General features: G+C 29.9%; 1 protein-coding gene across 1 annotated transcript in view; it reads left to right on the top strand.

Annotated features, from left to right (window-relative positions):
• The window catches only part of LOC142321280 (uncharacterized), a 305,947-nt gene that overhangs the window by 188,721 nt on the left and 94,294 nt on the right, over positions 1 to 22,932 (top strand). Inside the window, exon 7 of the mRNA XM_075359277.1 lies at positions 16,720 to 16,776. Coding sequence (XP_075215392.1) covers positions 16,720 to 16,776 — 57 coding nt within the window. The remainder of the gene's footprint in view (positions 1 to 16,719; positions 16,777 to 22,932) is intronic.

Below are 22,932 nucleotides of genomic sequence, written 5' to 3'. Positions count from 1 at the left end.
TAGGCGTATTTGTTAACAATTAAAAGACAACAATATGTGAAAAAAAATTTGCAAAACCGCATCACACCCCAAAAAATGCTGTTGTAGTCGTCCACTTTGTTGTGACGTCACAGGTGAGCGGTAAAATTAAATTAATGAATAATATTTAAAGTGTAAAAAAGTATCTCGGTCTGGCTGGGTGTCGAATTCGATCACCTGGTTGTCTCGGTACCTGTTGCGTTAAGCCCCCCTGCTAAACTAGTCTGTCGATCGTACAAGCGAAATTTGTTCTATGTAAGTTGTGAAATTACATTAACTTAGGTAGTACCGACCCACCGGGTTGGTCTAATGGTGAACGCGTCTTCGCAAATCAGCTGATTACGAAGTCAAGAATTCTATAGTTCAGATCCTAGTAAAGGCAGTTAATTTTATATGGATTTGAATACTAGATCGTGGATATCGATGTTCTTTGGTTATTAGGTTTCAATTAACCACATATCTCAGAAACGGTTGACCTGAGACTGTACAAGACTTCACTTCATTTACACTCATACATATCCTCATTCATATTCTGAAGTAATACCTGACGGAGCCTAAACAGAAAAAAAGGTAGTACCGACCGTCCCCGCTTGTACCGCCACACCCGCTCAAATTAAATACGGTATGCGCCTGCACTTTAGTTACAATCATTGAATTATATTAACGAAAAAATATTATATTAAATATTATAAAATGATAAATATTTAAAATTATTGTGTGTATGTGTGTGTAAGCCATGCATCAGAAACAACCCACAGTTTTACGACTTTTCCGGAACGCGACTCTAGCCGCGGGACGGAAATTTTCTGCAGCTGCGTTTGTCAGCTTTGTTTTATGATTTATTGAGCTTTTTTCGAGGTTTTGGAACATGTGTAATGTGCTTTTTATTTTATTACTTAATATACAACTGTTTTTTCAGTTATTGGTTTAAATTTCCTAGGATTGTAATCCTATTCGTAACACGCACTGTATGAATTACTGCACTTTTGGTGTTACATATTTCTGATTTGTTTGTATATAGTTCGGTTATGGTATTCGAGTTGAAAATATTTTTCTTTGATTGATGACGCAGATCTGAAAATTAAGTATTTTCACGTAGTGCTATCCTGTATCGATACTATTGTACCCAAAAGGACGCTTTACTTTTCCAAAAAAGCTAAAATTTGTGGAACCGTTACGTCCCCTCGGGTACAATTGCTCTTTTCCTTAACGGAAGTCTTGATCTTCCTGTATTATTGTATCTGTCAGTGACTGTACAGTGGTTGGTTTTTTCCTTTTCTTGTTATACTGTTATATCGTATATTGCCTATTTTGCATTAAATTCGTTTCTTTATAAAGCGAAACAGTTTTGGCATTTACAGCCTATTAATTATATATATATCGGCCGCTACATCTTGAATCTGTGCAAATGAATTTAATTTAATTTTGTTTGCCTTTTTTTTTTTTTAATTTAAATTATATTTTTACACCTATCGTAAAAAAATTAATCGTTTTTTATTTCTTTACTTTGCCTTTAAAAAAGAAAAATCTTATTAAATCACGTTCAACTTGGTAGAATTAAAGAAAATAATTTTTCTCCCCATTTCCTACACTGTTGAAGTTAAATAATTGCATTATTAATAAAACTGTGGGATTACAGCTCGGATTACTTTTGTAATTATTAAAAAAGTAAACTCTCTTATTTTCTTTCATCTTTTTTTTTTAATAATTAACACAAAAAAATTAGAATATATGTACAAAAATTATCAAACTTTTTTAATAATTATCTTTATCTGTTGTATATGAAAAATAATAATTACATTTCTTTACTGAACTAAAAGTTACATAAAAATCCCATTAAATTTCAGAGTTTTTGCTTTATATATATATATATATTTTTTTTTTTTCTTATCTTTTAAGAATTTTATCATTATTACTTATTTTATTTAGATTATCTAAAGAAAATGAATATAATTATTTACCAGAAGAGGCTTTAAATATTAAATGGTAATATTTATTTTCTTTTTGTAATACACCCGATTTTACGTTTGAAATAATTACTTTATTGCTAATTTTATTGAATAGGTTTGTTATCTGGATGTAAGCTATATTAAATTAAATATTTATTTAAATAGCTTTATTTAATAAGGAAATTTATTTATTTTTTTTTTTTTTTATTATTAGCCGTAGAAAACAGTTCGGCTTCTAGAACATTTTCCTAATTTTTAAGAGTACACATCATTTGGGTTCAGCATTAAAATAATGGAATTTACATTGTTCTTTAAAAGTAATTTTGCAATTTTTTTTTTTACTGAAATTTAATAAAATTTTGTAATCTATGAAATCTCTTTTGATTGGTATGGATATTCATTCTATGATAAAACGCTTGGTTTACGAAAATCCTACTTGAGGAAATCCTTTTTCATATGTTTGACAACTTCGATTTATCTTTGAACTTGATCGAAATATTGAAATGATAATGCTGTGTCTAAAATGTAACTTTGTACTTACATTTGTGTTCATACTTTAATTGTAGAGTTTTAATTAACGATTCTGACAGAAATGAACAGTCTGAAATAGGAATTTGTTTTTGATATTGTTAGAACATAATTGTTGGTATTATTACTATTAAATTGGTTTATTTAGTATGCTATAATTTCTTAGTAATATTATGTACGATGTTATCTTTAAATTCCATCTATTATTTTTTTATGGAAAGCTCGGTTTATTAGAGTAGTTGTCTAGTTGTGGTATTTCTTTACTGATAATTTTCAAGTTCATCAAATCGATTTAAGGTAAAACGTAATTGAAAAAAGTATCAATTTTTAAAAATTGTCTTGGCTTTTTACGATTTTAACAAAAAAACGGCATAGATTTCCAAAAAAACTGATGGAAAAAAAATACCCGGGCCATATTTTACCGTTATCAAGAAGCGAAAATTTTCAAAATTATTGCCAAAGCAATATACGAACTATTATTGGTATTTTATTTTTACAATAATGTTATGTAAAAACTAATTGTTATCTTACCCTACTAAAGGGCATTTGTATGTGTGTCTGTCTGTGTTTGCGTGTGTGCGTCCCCACTTACATGGTTGAACATACTGCCCGTCAAAAATTCATAAGATTTTTCTTAAATGTTTATAAACAATAAATAACAACAGTAATAATAATTAATTTTACTACCGTAATAGTACTTTTCAAGAAAATGCCCGCAGCCGACCTGAAATTAGTTAGTTGTTAGATGGCGCCACTGAAAGGAGAAAGTAAATAAATTAAAATTATAATCTAACTTTATATAATAAATAAATATAATCTAACCAAACTTAACGCTCGCCAAACTTGACTAGCGAGCGTAGGTTAAGTTTGATAGGATTATATTTATACTTTTAGACTTATTTGTTATATAAATTTATATATATTTAGTTATTTATATAAATTTATTATGCAATGCAACTTAAATTTATGCGGAAAATTTACGTTACGGAAAATTTCCGCGAATTTTCTTGTTAAGTAATTCAGTAAATGCTATACGTAAATTACTGTACTCTATAAATACTGTACTTTATTTTAATATTATATTATTACAGTATCTTTGTATATTTTAATGATGTTACACTACAATGTATGTATTTAAAAAGAAAAAATATGTAGTATTTTTTTTTCTCCTTTCAATGGCGCCATCTAACAACTAACTACATCAACAACTAACTGCAGTTCGGCTGCGGACCTCTTGAAAATTTCCCCGAAATTTATTCATTCAATATCAAAGGAGATCTTAAAACACACCTATTTTCGATACAAATAAATCTATACTGAAAATACTATCGATTATCCATTTAGAATCGTATGATTTTTTACTTCATTGTACCAAGTAAAGGAAGTATTGTAATGGCGAAAAATTTCAGTTTCCACATTTCAATGGAAATATTCATTTTGACCATCCTTGAATCCATTTTGACTAGTTTCGGCGTGACGTCTGTACGTACGTATGTATCTCGCATAACGCAAAAACGATTAGCCGTAGGATGTTGACATTTTGGATTTAGGACTGTTATAATTGTCTAGTTGTTCACCTCCCCCTTTGATTGCAATTGAATGGACCGAAAGTGTCCATAAAGGCCCAAAATCCAAACATATTTTGATTTTGGACTGTTTCTTAACTGCAGTAATGGGCCCTCACTGAGAGCTTTTCAACGATATATCATAAGTGGTACTTATTTTCATTGGTTCCAGAGTTATAGCCAAATCAAATTTTAATTAATGAAATATTTGGATCTTACAAGTGGAAGGCACATCGGTTCGAATCCGACTTCATCTCTTTATTAGCTATTTCTTTAATTTAAATATATTGATTTATTAATAATTACTGATTGTAAAAAATGTTTTACAATAAATGATAATTCAATAATAACAATAAAAAAATATGAAAGAAATATCTGAAGTTATGAATGAAATAAAATTTTACGTACTTTTCATTTAAAAAAAAATAAGTGTGTATGTAATTTAATAGGCGTACATGGAAGTCATGTGGTGTACACATCAGATTTTTTTTTTACCTTTTAGTTAACAATTAATCATACATGTAGTCAAAACACGTGGGTCAATTAAATGTTAAACATTAAACACCCACATTAGAAGAATTTTGAAGTCTATATATCCTCCTTAGCGATTTATTGATTTTGAAACCGACTTTTAGATTTAATTTTCTAAAATAGTTATAAACATCTTTCAGATAAAAAGTCTAATTGACGTACAAAATTTGTATTTCTTGACAGCCGACTATTATGAACGTAACAATTTTTAATTTAAATATAATTATACATTTGAATTGGCTCTGAAAGTACTTGGAAATGTATTTTGATAATTGTGGATTAAATAGAACTTTAATTTATACAACTTCTCTTTTGTTATTGTGTCAAGGAAAGTTAGTTTCTTACGATAATTTGTTTCGTAAATTGATTATAATATATAAATAATTTAATTTATATTTAATCTTCCAGCTCTCGTATTGAATGAATTTGCATATGGATATTATGGATCTTGATGAGAGTGACAATCTTTAAAAGATGTCTAAACTGATCTAAACCAAATTTAATAGGGAAGATTTGCTGATATTTTTTCGCTTTTATCTCTTGTGTAAAAAAAAAAAAACATTTTTACACAAGAGATAATAAATTTTGTACACCTAATAATCCCATTCCGAGACGCCACCCACCCGGAGGGCCTAGCTGCGGAAGTGTGCCTTAGGCACACCCTGCAACTTGTATTTTAAATAAATTAGTACGTAAAAATATGACCAGGAATTAAGCAAATGGTTTATGAAATGTGTAATTATCAATATTAACTGTTTTTTTATTAGAAAAAATATTTGTACCGGTCGAGTTCAGCTTTTGTAGTTTTATTTTATAATGATTAATGAATTTTTCATCAGTTAAACAGTTGTTGAAACTCCAGTGTATGCAATAATAATATATAAAAGGAAAGAAAATTCAAAGGAAAATTAATAAGTTTTCCTTTCAATTTTCTTTAGGGAGTAAAGTACGAAGTTCATTTTACATACGATTAAATATTGTTAATATTTCCTGAAAGTTTAGGAATCCAGTGAGATTTAATGATGAATAATGTTTCATCTTATGTCTTGATAGAATGCCTTCTACTGCACGCTTGTGTGTGTGTGTGTGTGTGTGTGTGTGTGTGTGTGTGTGTGTGTTATATATATATTTACACGTACGTTTCGGTTGGCTGCTAGCTAGGGATGTATTTACTATTAAGGAAGAAGGGAAAAATTAGGGAAATGATTTATATCTACCGGTACCATAATGGTGTCATAAAGTATTATTTTAATGAATTGTTCATTTTTCTGTCTCTCTTTATATTAACTGTTACTGTTTATATCAAGATGAATTGTAGGATTAACGTTTGCGTCCTGTATCATAGAATTATTGTTTTCCCCCTTATTCCCCTTATTCTCGTCTTCCTGCTAAATCTTATTTTAGTTTTTTCGTACTATCATTCGATTAGAGAAATATCACTAATATCAGTTTACTGAAACGTTTTCTTAACCGTATCAGCTATAAACGTTTTTTTAAAGTATCAGCTGTCCAGTTTTCGTTTCTTCATATATCGTACATTTTCTGCGTATTTTCTTTTCCATTCTCCTTCACAACCATGTTATACCTACCCACCGTCCTTTGAGGCGAAGATAAAATAGCAACTTCGCTAAAAAAAAAAAAAATAACTAAATAAATCACTAACTAAAATAAATACTTCATATTTCGTTGGCCATAGTGTCAAATTTACTTCCGTATACATATTTGGTGAACTACGTAATAATTTTCTAATCTTTTATTTCTTTCAGCACTATATTAACGCTCATTACGATAAAAATCATTATTTTTACCTGATGTATATTAACATTTGTTTCGTACAGTACCAGCTTGGAATTTCGCATTAGAAAAAATTATTTCTCTTTAAATACTCCTCCTTTAAGGTGAAAAAACCGAATTTTTTACATACCACTAGAGGAACTTATATATAATCAAATGGAATCCACTTACTGAAACGATACAATGAGTCGTCGTGAGGGAAGTTTGGAGAAATTTCAGGTGACGTTGCTGTTTTATCTTCCCCTCAAAGGACGGCGGGTAGGAAGAGCGAAGAGCTAAAGTGAATGATCGTCATCCTTCGTACACTTTCGTGTTTTGTCGGGTGTACCTCTTCTAGTCAATCTTTTGGTAGATAATGTAACATGTACTTGTCCAAGATATTCTACATCCGATCCTCTACTCTTCTTCTCGGTTTCCTTTTTAGAACTTTGTTATACCGTCTTAACGAAGTGATATTTCTGCTCGTTCACGTTTGTCAATCTCAATCTTTGATTTAATACTAATAGCATATGCTACGTAAATGTACATAAATATATATATCACTAATTAAACGTTACGAAATTTATTTTTTCGTTATTCCCTACATCCACGCTGCTTGCCAGGAAATTAATCTAGCTTTATTTTGTTCTCTTATTCTGAGATTTGATTTTTCATGTTCGAAAAATCTTCTAGATAAAACTTAGGTCGCATTAAAGAGATATAATTAACCAATAGTGATCGGGTTTTCAAATCTTAAAAGTTATACATTAAACTATACATCAATCAATATTTAATTTAAAAAAATTAATTACTCCTAAAATCTAATAGCTGCACTTGCACAGCTAAGTAGTGACGGTATACGGCTAGCCTAACGAAAAAATCTGATCGGTGTTAATGAACTTAGCAGAGATGGAGAGGATGTTTGTTTCAATTGGTTGAACAGTAAATTGTACTATGGTGATGAATGACAGTTACCACTGACAACCAATATCACAAACTCTGCACATTATTTCAATATTTTCGGGTGTACAACTTTATTACTGTAATGAAATATGAAAAAAAGATAGAAGAAATTCTGATTGGTCATAGACTGGTTTATTTTTTTTTTTTTAAGAAAAAATATAATTTTTTCTCGCTACTTTTTCTTCTTTCTTTCTCAGACTTCAACCACTTGAATTATTAGATTTTAATCATTTTAATTAATCATAATATTTAATTGCAAATTGATAATTTAAGTAAAAAAGTAAGGAATGCACATATTTGCGAACAGGCAGAAAAAAACAGTGCAAGTGAATGAACCGGCTACATAATTGAATCTAATTATAACGTTTTCAAACAATTAATTGCCGCCGTCTTTCTTTGTTCATTATAAGCTTAAATGTTCTTACACATGTTCATTTGTAAAAAAAAACTAACAGGAAGTAAAATTAAAAAAGAATAATAATAAATGAATAAATTAGTAAATAAAAATGAAGGATATGGCAGTTTACTGATAATAAAGGACGGACACAGAATAGAAAAGAATAAATATGTCAAATCAAGTAAACAAATAACTTTTTTTTTTATAAATTGTACCTTGTTTCCCACGTATGTGGTTTTTAATTTCTTGTGCAAAGTAAAGGAAGTATTGTACTCGCGAAAAATTTCGATTTTCAGATTTCAACGGAAATATCCATTATGACTAGTTTCGGCTTGATGTCTGTACGTACGTATGTATTCCGCATAACTCAGAAAAGATTAGCCGTAGGATGTTGAAATTTTGGATTTAGGACTGTTGTAACAGCTAGTTGTTCACCTCTCCTTTTGATTGCAATCGACTGAACCAAAAGTATCTAAAAAAAGTCCAAAATCCAAACAAATTTTGATTTTGGACTGTTTCTTAACTGCAGTAATAAGCCCTCATTGAGAGCTTTTCAACGATTTATCATAAGTGGTACTTATTTTCATTGTTCCAGAGTTATAGCCAAATCAAATTTTAATTAATGAAATATTTGGATCTTAGAAGGGGAAGGAAGATCGATGCGAATCAGACTTCATCTCCTTTTTTTAAGTTTTTTTTCTTTAATTTAAATATATTGATTTATTAATAATTATTAACCTCCGATTGTACAATTTTTTTTTACAATAAATAATAATTCAATAACAATTAAAAAAATGAATACCGGAAGTTACTAATGAAATAAAATTTTATGTAATTTTATAGGCGTACAAGGAAGTCATGTGGTGTCCACATCATTTTTTTTTTCATTGTTATTGATTCTTTGATACAAATATTATGTAAGAAATGTTTCAATTATAAGTCTGAAAACATTTTGTATAATTATTATACATGAATATTTATTTTGTAAATGAGACAAATACTATTTTATGGACGAAGTATTAAAAACAAGCGAAAGCAAACAAACCCGGAATTTAAATTTGCGTAATTTCATTACATTGGTAACCGTAAAGTTTTATAATGTCGTTTTACACTTGACCAGATTGGAACGATTGAGACGAGGATTCAAGGGTCAGAGGACAAACGACCGACCGACCGGTTTGATTCCCTGGGGTTGTGTAAATTGACCTTTTCTCCACTAACCATTGTAAATGCCATTGTGATTCTAGGTTAAGTGATGAACTCTATGACCCTGATCTGGGCATATTAAGGGTCATTCGATCCTTCCCTTTATTCTTACATATTAATTATTGTTTTAGTATTCTGCATCGTACTTTTGTAAAGTTTTCATTTATATAAAATGTAACATTTTTTAACTTTTGTAAATAGGGATTTTTTCTTTTTTTAATTGAGTTTTTATGATTATCCTAATTATATTTATACTAATGTATAAACTTCTTAGACCCATTTAAAAATAAAAAAAATTCCAGAAATAACAAAAACTTTCTTGTTTTTAGAAACTTTTTCATCCTCAGACTTTTAATAGCTTTCATGCATTCCTTTATTATTTTCCGATCTTAACTATTTCAGAACATTTGTCGCTTCCTGCCTCGGCAACTTTAATATTTTTCCTCTAATCATTCTAACCCTTGGATCACCATAAACGTTTTATTGTTTACACTTCCTTTTATTTTTGTATTAACTAGCACCGACTGCATTATTTTATATGGGTTACTTGATTGTTAAGTGGTACAATAGTTGATGTAGCAGTATTATAAAAAAAGAAAATTAAATATCACTCGTGTCCCACATAATAACAATTACATTGAATCAGTAAACATAATTTTATTCAGATAAAAATATTTTTATACTTTTCAATTATATTTTATTATATAACAAATTATAAATCCGCTTACCAACAAATATTTGCATAAATTTACATCCTAGCGCTTTCGGAAAATTATTTCCATCTTCAGGGACGTGTCGTAACTAATTATACATATAATAATAATACTTCACATATTAAATGAGTTAGATAAAAAAAAAAAAAATATTTGTATAAATATAACAATTGATCGTCAATTACTAAAATCATGTCATACGTAATGCGTCTTGTCAGTGTGGTAGTCAGAGTTGTTTTGTTTATTATAAGGAAATCAGTTTGGCTAACACAAGGATTAATAATTATCGTTTAAAGTCGTTTAATTGCCGATCAGTTGTTACATTTATACAAGTTTTTTTTTTTTATCCACCTCATTTAATATGTGAAGAACTGTTATATGTATAATTAGTTACGATCCGTCCCTGAAGATGGAAATAATTTTCTGAAAGAGCTAGAATGTAAATTAATAGAAATGTACGTTGGTAAGTGGATTGAGATTGATAATTTTTTTATAAAAATATGTACCGATATATTAATAAAATTAATATATTACTTTATTCATTTCTTACTGTACTATTCAGTTTACAAAATGGTGATACAATTTTTTTTTTTTTATTGTTGAGATTACATCCCACGAGCTGAAAATGTACGGTATTTAGGTATTCACCTAGATCGTCGTCTAACATGGAAGATTCACATTAAGAAAAAAAGGAAGCAACTTGATATCAAATTTAAGGAGCTATACTGGTTATTAGGCTGGAAATCACTTTGTACTTTTGTACAAAGTGATTCTAAAACCGGTTTAGATATAACGGAATCCAACCCTACGTACGGTGACTGCCAGGAAAATAAAAATTATTCGGCGTTTCCAGAATAAATTTCCGAGACGCATTATACATATACCATGGTTCTTATGGAACAACGAAGTTCACGAATACTTAGAGTTACCGTGTGTTCGAGAGGAAGTCGATCTATTTTCAACTAAGTACAATAGAAGACTTAGCGACGACGTAAACTATCTAGCTGTTAACATCTTAGATAATAGGGAAGATGTAATAAGGCGGTTAAAGAGGGTTCATGTACTGGATCCTGGAACCTAATAGTGATACTGAAGACGAGGCTTCTCCTCTTAAGTTATGCGTCATCAAAGTGTTTAGGTTATATTTTTGATCGTTTATGTTTCTCTGAAACCAATGAAATTAAGTACCACTTATGATATATCGATGCTTTTTTGGACACTTTTGGTTCAGTCGATTACAATCAAAAGGGGAGGTGCACAACAAGATGTTACAACAGTCCTAAATCCAAAATTTCAACATCCTACGGCTAATCGTTTTTGAGTTATGCGAGATACGTACATACATACAGACGTCACGCCGAAACCAGTCAAAATGGATTCAGGGATGGCGTTTGAAATCTGAAAACCGAAATATTTCGCTGTCACAATACTTTACTTCGTACAAGAAAGTAAAAATGACAAAGCGATGCAAGAAAAACTCAAGACCACAGAGTTACTAGAAAAAGATTTGGGAGCCAGAATGCCAGTCATTATAACATCTGGACAGAAATATATATTACGAACGAAAGGATGTTTTATTTAAAAGTTTGATGTAGAATATTGTAATATTTGTTTTTAAAACGGTCTCAATTTTTGTATGTTTTAGATTTTTTTTTTGTAGTACGTTTTATTGAAAACGTCATTAAGAATCATGTTTCCGATAACTTTATAAATAAATAATTGTGTATTATTATTGTTACTTTTATTTATTTTAACCGAGTTTTTTTATTTTCTATTCCTAATGTGAAAGTTGCAATCTGTTCAACTAGTGAATAATAATAAACCCCCAGGGTCCAAAATAATGGGGACGATACATATGGAACGTAAATAAGTATAATTTTTTACAGATTCAAACCTATTTCCTGAGATATGTGGTTAATTGAGCCCCAACTTCCACAAAGTACATTGGTATCCAATATCTAGTACTCAAATCCGTATAAAAGTAACTTACTTTAACTAGGATTTGAACCTCAGAACCTTCGATTTCGAAAATGAGATGTTAAACAGCTGATTTTTGACGACGATTTCCACTAGATCAACTCGGTGGATAAATTAAAAATAATTTTTAAAATTAGTAATAATAGAACAGGAAAATTTCATTAAAATATTTCAATCCATTCTCAAGATATAAATATTGAAATAAACACAAAATGGGGGACAAAGGGAAAATTAAGGGAGATGAGGTGTAGTCTTGTTCATGTCAACCATTCCTGGTGTGATTAATTGAACCCCAACTATCGAAATACACCGGTATCCACTGTCTAGTATTGTTCAAATCTGTATAAAAGTTATTTATTTTATTAGGATTTGAACCTCAGAACTTTCGACAATCAGTTGTTAAAGATTTTATTTGCGACGACGAATTTATCACTTGACCGACCGCATGGGTTTTAATGAAAGTAGTATTTTCTAATCGACTGTTCATAAAGTATTATTACACTACTGCCCAAAAAGAAGTGTAATTTATTTAGGGAGTATGTATGTATGTATGTTTGTTGCACCATAGCAGCTCAACGGCTGAACCGATTTAGATGTATGACCTCGCGTTGCAATCCTTACGTTATCGGGAGTGTCATAAATATGGATATGTATTTATATAGATTTATATGTAGTAGTGGAGATTGCCGGTTAAAGCAGAAACTTTGCTGAATTGATTAATTAATGAACTGTGAGTCTCTAGCACTGTGTGAGCTGGGTTTGAACTGAATGATTTGAATCAGTCAAATCAATAATATTACAAAAATAATAGAATTCAATTTACGTTAAAAAAAATACTAATATTAAATGAATTTAAAGAAATTCTGTTTAATAAAAATTTCTATTTAATAATAATAATAGACTTCCCATGAGGGATTGAGTGTCAGTCTAGAGTTGTGAGATGATGCAAACACCTCGTGGGAGGTTAAACCAATCATCACCATCAATTGGAAATAAACGGGATGCTCCGGGGGCGATGTTATGGGAGGTGCAATTGTGTGCTGTTGTAATATCTGAAAACAATCATCCGATTTTCAAAATTCAAACGGGGTACTTGCTAGTATACAGAATCATGATAGAACCAAACCAGAATAAAAAGAGCAGTTTTTGTCAGCAATACTTCTTTTCGACAGACGTATTTTTTATTTTTAATATTTATCTCTTGTTTTTGATGAGTTTTTTATTTTATTTTTTATGTTGATTCGGGAGATCCCGTTTTTTTAATAAGGTATTTTCAGATAAATGCAACGGTTTTTATTAAAGTATTACATATTTTATATAGAATATTTGAAAATATTCCATTTTTTGTTATCACCATTGATTAATAGCGTAATGGTATAAACTGTAATTTCATTCAGAGATTCAAAGATTTTTGCGTAAAAAAATTCAAGAAAATTAGTTGCAAAATGTAGGGTTAAAAATAAATACATACTTTTACATTTCAGATAGCTTTAACTCATTCTTGGTTGTAATTCCTTTACGTCGTTTCTTTACATTACTTTTCTATATTTTCTAAAGACGGAGGTCTCTTACCTTTTATTCTCTTATAAGCAGCTCTGTTTTTATACAAGCAACGTTTTTATAGATCTATTTAAATCTTAAATTCAAATAAATTAAAGAATGTATATATATAAAATTTTAAACAAATTGTGAAACTAAATTATAATACTAGTTAATATTCCTTTTTATATTTTCATTTTTTGAAAATATAAAAAGGTAAACAAATTAAGTGTTAGACGTTTATTTTTCTTTATTTTAATGCCAATTTTTATATTGGAAATTTAATGAATTGAATAGTATTATTTTTAAGTTCTTAATACAGTTTTAATGTTGATTTTTATTTATTATGCTTTAATAAGTTGACCAACGATTAAACCTTTTAAGGAAACATGATGGAAATGGGACTTGAGACATCTATAATAATATATTCCGGCTCTAAAATGGAGTGGTTACGTCTATCCCTTTCATCCGGAAGGTTCTGGGTTCAAATCCCATTAAAGCTTGCAATTTTTCACAAGTTAAAAACTACATTACTTATTAAAAATAGGCGTAAGGGAGTTACAAACGGGATCAGGCCTGCGGTTACCAAGTATATAATAAATTCAAAACGCATTAAAATAATGTACAGTTACTGATATAATTATATAATTAAAGATTATAAATAGAAAATAATATTTATTCTAGAAAATTAATTGTCTTTTGTGAATGGAGGCATTGCATATAAAACATTGTTTCCCGAAAAAAGATTTTCATTAATTTATTGCTACATACGTTATAGTCATATTGCTAGTCTGTCACAAGCTTATGCCTATCAAGCATGTAATAGCATGTTAAGCACATAAGGTAAAAATGGGATTAATTTTCAGAGCTTTCTCTTGAATAACTATTTTGACGATAACCAGTTCCTGTATCGAACAGAATGAAGCTGTTACATTATAGGGGTGAATAACACTTTCATTTCGTTGGGTTGGCTCAGTACATTAGGCTAGATGAGGAATGAAACAAGAAACCACTTTTTCTAGTAACACTTACGTGGGGTGTTTATTATTTCTGGATATGGTTTTGCCATTTTTTCGATTTGTTTCTCGTGTCTCCTAAAACCGTTACGGTTATGACAAATAACATTAAAAAAATATTTTAGATTTCCTTTTTTTAATTTTATATTTTAGGAGCTTCTGTTCTTAGATGATTTTTTTTTGCCAATTATTATTGTTAAATATTTTTTCTTTGTAAATGTTTTATATAATTAAATTTAATCATACAAAACTTATTAGATGGCGTTTTTAAAATTAAAATTTAAAATAACATAGAATTTAAAATTATCTGGTGTAACTACCTTTATCAGAATTATATATATATATATATATATATATAGAGAGAGATTAAGATTAGGTTTATTTTCATTATTACTATTTATTATAAGGATTTAATGGTAAAATTGACATTTTGTTTGCTCGTTGTTAATTTCTTTATTGTTACTTTTAGGTAGATTTAATAAGAAAGCTACCTATTGTAATGGGTCCCATGATTCGACTTCTAGAAAATTTCGATATATCTTCGCGTTTTACATCCCCCAGACCCCAAAGCTACCGTCAGTTCAAATATATATATATATATTTTTTTTTTACTTTCTTGTGAACACGATTACTGCCATAATTTTGCGCCAATCACTTTCGAATTGATACATAAAATATAACGACCCAAAATCTCAGTCGAGTTCGTTAATGGGCTAAAACGGACTATCGGGTGGTAATGGGGGGCACTTTTTCGAAAAAACAAAATATCGCTATAATTTTCTTATTAATTCGATTAAGTTCTTACTATTCTTTGGATAAGGGCCTAAAACTTAACACAACTAAAGTGTTTTGATATCCCCAACCATTGGCCCAGGGGGTGGAAAAATTGAGGTTTCGAAGAAAAAAAATTACTTCCTTTAATAGGCACAGTATTGAATTGGTTTAAAGTGGTCGTTAGTCCTCTAAACATTGCAAAAAAACTTTTGATTGAAACAATTTTTGATACGACTAACCCTTACGGCAAGGAATGATCAAAATGTTCCTGGAATTGTAAGAAGATGGGGCTTGTCGTATGCTAAACATGTAAAACATTTTTCACATGCAACCACGTATTGAGTAAATTTATTTAAGTTAAGTTGTATTTAAGTTTTTTTCTTAACTTTAAGGAGGAAATCTTTTTTATTCCCTACTACTCTGGAACCAATGAAAATAAGTACCACTTATGATAAATCATTGAAAAGCTCTCAATGAGGGCTTATTACTGCAGTTAAGAAAAAGTCCAGAATCCAAATTTCTTTGGATTTTGGGCTTTTTTGGTTACTTTTGATTAAGTCGATTGCAATGACAAGGGGAAGTGGACAACTAGATGTTACAACAGTCCTAAATCCAAAATTTCAACATTCTACAGCTAATCGTCTTTGAGTTATGCGAGATACATACGTACGTACAGACGTCACGCCGAAACTAATCAAAATAGATTCAGGAATGGTCAAAATTGATATTTCCGTTGAAATCTGGAAACCGAAATTTTTCGCGACCAGAATACTTACTTTACTTCGTACATGGAAATGGGAAAGAAAAAGAAAAGAAAATTCTCATTATATTCAACGACAGCTTCATACAAGAAATTAAAGATTCAAAAAATCGAGGACGGTCGTTTAAATTACAGGTTTCTCTAAAAAGATTTAAATACCATCAGATCGATTAAATTTCAATTAATAAAATATGCTACCTTAGAGAAATAAACTTGATTTTGAATAACAGGGTATCTAATCCTGGCCTAAATCCAAATTTACTTAGAATAAGAATTTAAAAGATAAATATTAACTTGAAATTGATTTATAACCGCAAAAAATCATAAGATAAAAAACAATTCCAATTAAATAAAAAGGGCCAGAAGAAACAAAAACCAAAAATCAACAAAAAAAAACTCTTTTATCTGAGGTTGTGGTGTTTCTTTAATGAGATTACGGGCCCAATTGGTATGGTCATTAGCCCAATGGAAATTTGTAGCATATGAAAAATGCCTTGCCTAACCGGGATTCGAACCTGGGACCTCCGGATGTAAGGATGAAAAGCTACCATTCTGCCACGGACATCGGTAACTCACGTGTTTCCATTTGACAGAGTTTTTTCAAACAATCTCAAATAGCGTATCACACTGTTATTTTTCTGTTTAGCCTCCGAAACCACCGTATTACTTCAGAGGATGAATGAGAGTGATATGCATGAATGTAAATGAAGTGTAGTCTTGTACAGTCTCAGGTCGACCATTCTTGAGATGTGTGGTTTAATTGAACCAACAAAGAACACCGGTATTCACAATCTGGTGTTCAAATCCATATAAAAGTAATTGCCTTTACTAGGACTTGAACCTAGTAGTGTATCAATGTACGTTATATATTTAATCTATTTTACTAATATTTTATTGATCAATAAATACGGTTGTAATATTAATGTTTTTTAATATATATTTATATATAAATGTTGGATTACTTTTTATCCATATTTTCGTATTTTAATTTAAAACTATTTCTGTTACAGTTAAAAGTTCAAGAAGCTTTGAAGAAAAAGGAAAAATTTGATAGAGATCATGAAGAGGTAAGTGCATATAATTTGTCTGTATGTAGTTTTAAATATGTAATTGAACAGTGATAATTCACAATTTTATATCATTCATTAGCTATTAGGCGTTGTGCATCTTCTCTCATGATCTATTAGAATTTTTTACTTTTATATTACATAAAATATTAATTTTCTCTGCTTTTGTTTGTTGCTCAAAAATTGATTTGATAGCGTTGTATTTAAAAACGTGTTATAGAATTACATAAAAATATTAAAAGGTAAAAAATACTAGGCATCTATTACATGTACATTTACTACATTATTACATTACTTGAACGTGTCTTAAAACTCCGCGAGTTGTAACTAAATATTACAAAAAAACATTGTAGAAAAAGTTATACAATTTTGCTGTAATCGGTTTTGTTACCTCAGGGATTATAATGTAAATACGCCTTCATACTTTAAACAGTGGATCATTTCCTATTGAAAAGCAGCTGAAGGATGGTGGAAAATGAAATTGAGAATTTATTAGTTAAAGTAAATCTTGTAAAGTTTAATTTCAACTATCTGTGATTTAAACTAACGTATAGAAAATTGTGAAAAATATTTTTTTTTCGAAATAATATATCAAAGGAAAACAATACTCAAATTAAAAGAAGTTGATATATTAGGTACTGAAAGTGTATTCGCTCTTATTCGAGACATATTAAACTGTTCTGTTTTTGTTATCGAACACATCTTTTAAAGTCTTCTGATTAAGCAAAACAAATGGAGGTGATTGCTTTCACTTCTTTGATGATCTTTGGTTGCATTTATACACAACTACTTTTGCTGCTCCTCAGAAAATCATCTGAAAGGTATTGATTGAGTCAAGGTATTGTCGCGTGTTCACGGCTCGATCAGGATATTGAGAGTTTGACAATTGAAAATGTTTATGTAATTACAATTTATTAGTTTAAGAACATAAATAAAATAAGACAAATGTATGATAACAATGACAATAAGAATAATAAACGACAATAAAAACAATTCACAATAATAATCAGAATAATAACAATAACAGACACTAATAGTAATAATAAATGTCAATAATAAACAAATAATAATCGTGATAATCACAACCATAACAATAATAATAATAACAGACAGTTATTACATACAAAACAGGATTTATTGGCAGGTACTTAAATATTGAAAACCAGAATTTAGTCCCATTGACAAAAGACATTAGCATGACCGCTAGTCTTGTATTAACAACAGTGCAATAGGTAAGACAAGTATGATTTCAACTGATCTTTCCCGGAGTATTTATACTCCTGTCCTCTTTACCTGCAGAACCAGACCTTAGTTGAGCGTGAGAACCATCGACTGAGCCCTTTCATTCCCATTCATTCCTTACCTGGATCCGGTAACTCTTCTCACGGAACAACATCTGTTTAGGTGTGTCAGTGGGCAGTATTACAAAGGACCATTGTTAAACGGATCTGTTACCTTTACTAAAAGAGTCTCTTTTAGCCCCTTTTTGAATTCCTCCCATTATTATATTTTCTACTTCTTTCTTTTTTAATTGGCAGGAATCCGTTACTCAGGTCCGTTTTACCGGTTTGTTGCAGTATCATAGAAGCCGAATTCCTTTTGAAATTAAACGATCGCCGAAGACAATTTTCATCTAACGTTGATAGAAGTTGGTTTTCGTGGTAGCGATTTCTTGTTGAATATAACCAACCTACAGTTCATTCATTTTGATTTTTACTTCGAACTGGTGCAAAATTTATGAGCTTTTTTTTTTGTTCCCCCGATTCCTGGTTCTCAAGTTTCTTGAAGAGGTTGCTCGTGAGTGTCGTACAGATTTTTTATGTTTGACAAAAAAGAATATTGTGTAGCTATACAAACAGATGAATCGAAGTCCTCGGAAAAAGATTTTATTCAATCCAATCGCAAATTTGTTGAATTAAATTTGTAAAATATTCAACATATCGAACATTCTTAGCGTGCTAAGAATGTTCTCTCGTGATCTGTTTGCTCTAATTGTTAAATAATTGACATCTTGTAGCGTAAATAATTAAGTTTGCTTAATTAAGTATACAGTCGTATAAGCTGTTTCTAAACTATTTCTTGTGACAATTTTATCACCGATTTGGAAATACTTATAAACGATTTAACGGAAATTTCGTGTCGTTTGTCCTTGTAAAAAAATGTTTTAAGTCGACCGTTGATCGCGTTTCAGCTGTGACAGCTGCGATGCTTCGAGATTTATGAATTTAATGTTTCATAGTATTACTATGTAGTAAGTCACAGAATCTTTTATATCGCTAAATTAAAAAAAAAAAAAATTCTACGGTAATGACGTATGTATTTTCGAGGATTCAAGCAGTAAAATTTTCCTACTTCACAAATGTAACAAATAACTAATAGAACACGAAGTAGAACACAAGAGAATAGCGATATAGTTTGCTTATATAGTTTGTTTTGGTTGAATGTAGGTTTGAATAGGGATAGTGCCCCCATCACTCCGGAATGACGTTTATAAAGCTGTTATGTTATATTTTTTGAAAATGTAATGCTAATGGATCTTTTTACCTGTATAAGTTTGAAAACCTATTAGTAGTAGTTAGAATACTTCTATATCATATTATAGGATAAGAGTAATATGTCATATTTATAAGAGTAAACGTTTTGTATTTGTGAATAGTTTGAAGAAAATAACCTGTTATGTTAATGATAGTTTACGTTGTTTTTAAAGTAATCTATCTGATCATCTAATAATTTGTATTTGGAGTCTAGGATTCGCTTACAACTTTCTGTCCTGTTCCGTGTTAACGGGTATAATATAGAACATATTTATGTAAGGTGAGATTATACATAAGACTCGACATGACCGTCACATCCCAATTTTGTATCAGCTTGAACCTAACAACTAATCCGTTGTTTAGAAAAATGTACTCAGCCTATGGTAGGCCTTATTGTTGATGTGATAACTGTTTCAAAAATAGATAATCTTCTTATGCTTTCTTTTTTTTTTTTGGTTATTCAAAGTATTCCAGTATTTTAAATGTTTAAAATAATAGAAAATTTGTTTATTATCAATCATTTTATTATTCATCTCTCTTAAATGCTTTTATAACTAGAGCGAGCAATTTTTCGCAAAGAATCACAAAAAATTGTGAGTCGGTTCTAAGCACGTGAATTAAGGATCTTTTTCGTTACTCCCCCATCTACCGGCAATTAGACTTTTTAGTTCATTGCCTTAGATCACAATTACACAAGCTCCAAACTATCGTTGGCAGTAAGCAATAAGCAATAAATTGAAGGGCCGTAAATATAAAGGAGATGAGAGCAATTGCACCTGGTGTGACACAATTTAGATGGCTACACGAGCTTCATTTTGTCGCCTGCATTTAGCATTAAACTAAAATTAACTAATTCATCACTTTTCAGTAATAAATTTTAACAAAGTGTTTCAGTATTGTTATACCCATTTCTACTTTAATAAGTATTGTACATGTACAACAATAATATACATATCCAATAATATTTTCCAACACTTTTCTCTTGTAAAAGTAGCAATTAATATTAGGTTTTTAATTAAAACCGAGTTCGATGAGGTTTGTATATTAAATGAGTCATAAAAGTAAACATGAAGATTTCTGATCAACTATCAATTACGATATAATCGAAATCAAGGTATTTCTTTTTTTGATAATTTGTAATCTTCAGTATGCATCTCTAATACTGAAATATTATACATTTTTGTCTGAAGAAAAGAAAGTTTTTTATAACAGTCTATAAATTCGATTGTTTCAGGACCAATAAATATTTGCGTAAAATATTTTAATTGATTTGTTATTTTATAAAAATCTTAATTAATTTAAATATGAAAACCAATGTCTACATTATTTTGGGGATACAATGAAAATAAATAAAAAAATCCCTTTCGGCACGCCAGCAGGTGGGGATAGATTTCACCGGTGCTAAATAGGAGATAAAAAAGATTTCCACCTTAAAGTTAAGGAAAACTTCAAATTTAATCAATACAACAATGGTTTCATGTGACAAAAGTTTAGCATACGACAAGCCCCATCTTACAATTCCAGAAACATTTTGGTCATCCCTTGTAATAAGGGTTGGTCATATCAAATATTGTTTCAGACAAACGATTTATGTAATGTTTAGAAGACTAACGACCACTTTAAACCAACTCGATACTGTTTCTATTAAGGGAGGTATGATTTTTTTATCTTCAAAACCCCATTTTTTCCACTCCTTGGGCCAATGGTTGGTGATACAAAAAAACTTTTCTTATATAAGTTTTTGCCCTTAATCAAATAATAATAGGAACTTTAAACGAATTCGATATTTTACTTAAGAGGAAAGCTATAGCGATATTTTGTTTTTTTCAAAAAATCCCTCCCATTTTCACCCCCATTTCCCAATTTTGCCAATTATCGAACTGGACCGAGATTTTGGATCGTTGTATTTTATAAATTTGAGAGTGATTGGCAGAAAATTACGGCAGTTATCGTGTCAACAAGAGAGTGATATATATATATATATATATATATATATATATATATATAAATGTATATATAAACTTTTGAACTGACGGTGGTTTTGGGCTTTGGGGGATGTGAAACACGAAGATATATTGAAATTTTCTGGAAGTCGAATCATGGTACTCATTACAATGTGTATAACAGGAAATCTTCCTTTGCAACTAAATGTATTGTAGGGCTAATAGTATGCGAAAAGTTGCTTAGAACTTTCAGTAAGCCTTCTTAATCGTAAAATTATTGAACTAATTTTTACTTACCAAATTTCCGTATTTTCTCTTGCTTAAATTTATCCAAATGTTCCCGACGAGGAATTTTCTAATATTTGTTCAAACTTCACTTCTGGTATTACGGTTTTTTTTTGAGGTCTACATCCTGTGGGTCATAGAGAGAATCATTTCCTTACAATTTCAGTGGTAAAAGTTCGCAATCAGTTATCTCCATACGATTCCGTAGAAAAGAGATCTTATTACAAGTATACTAGGAGTCTATCGATGCTACGATTTTGACGCTTTTCTCGCTTGGAGAAAAGCTTGAGTTGCTGCTCAACTTATTCATTCATATTCAGTACTCTCCAATTTACTGCTTACTACCTGTGACAATTTTAAATCGTGCTCTCATATCCTTAGTTCAGTGTTTTAGGTATCGTGAATATTATTCGGTCGTAAGTATCCGCATTCGGGAGTATTTGTCGGGCTACGAAGAAGTACTTCTTGTAAGCGATGCGCGACCAATTGCGTAAATGATGTGTAATGAATTATCTATATTCTGGAAGCACCATCAGATCTGAGGGTATCTTACAATATTTCCTAACCGGCTTCAAATATATTCATCAGATCCTGTACCATTTTTTAAAATTTTACTGACCTTAACACAGAAGCCCTTACGAATTGTAACGAGTGATTGTGATCAGGAGTAAAGAAATGCAAAATAATGGGCATGTAGGTCATACCACAAAATACTCAATGTGTCGCAAAAGACATGCTGGAAAAAATATTTTTGAGCGCATGTTTATTATAGTATAATATAGTTTATTTAGTGTAACCTCCAGAATAGGTATTCGCATCATTCAGTTTCGATTTTTGTTTCTAGTGTGTGGTATGAAATAGTGGAGTGTACATGTTATCAAAGTTTATAAGGGTGTGTATTTAGTCTACAAAGAAGAATATTTATGATTTCCTTTGATTTTCCCAGATGGTAAAGATATAACAGATCTTCAATTTCATTTCTATCATTTTATTAAAATCATATATATCATATCTGATATTTCCCGATCGAGTGGTCTTGTATTAAGAAGAGCTTCGTTATAAAAAGCAAAGACAAGTTTTCTTATTTTTCCATTTATTTCACTTGACGCGTTCGATTTATGGGTCAGACTATCATTATCTATTATAACATGTCTCGTAAAAACACACTAACGGAACATAATAATCAGAAACAACTTGCAAAAAGATAAAATGAATATCCCATACGTACAGATACACTAATAAAAATAATCAAAATAGAACAACGTAAAATAAACGTGCTAGTTATGATCCGACTAATTCAAATATTATTAGTTTATAAAATATTATTATTAACCTTGCTTTATTTCTCTCTATCTCTCTTTATATATATATACATATATATATATATATATATA

Source organism: Lycorma delicatula, chromosome 3 (assembly GCF_047948215.1).
Source record: "Lycorma delicatula isolate Av1 chromosome 3, ASM4794821v1, whole genome shotgun sequence".
Lineage (NCBI taxonomy): Eukaryota > Metazoa > Arthropoda > Insecta > Hemiptera > Fulgoridae > Lycorma > Lycorma delicatula.
Note: the sequence above shows the minus strand (reverse complement) of the source record. Positions and strands in the feature narration are given on the sequence as shown.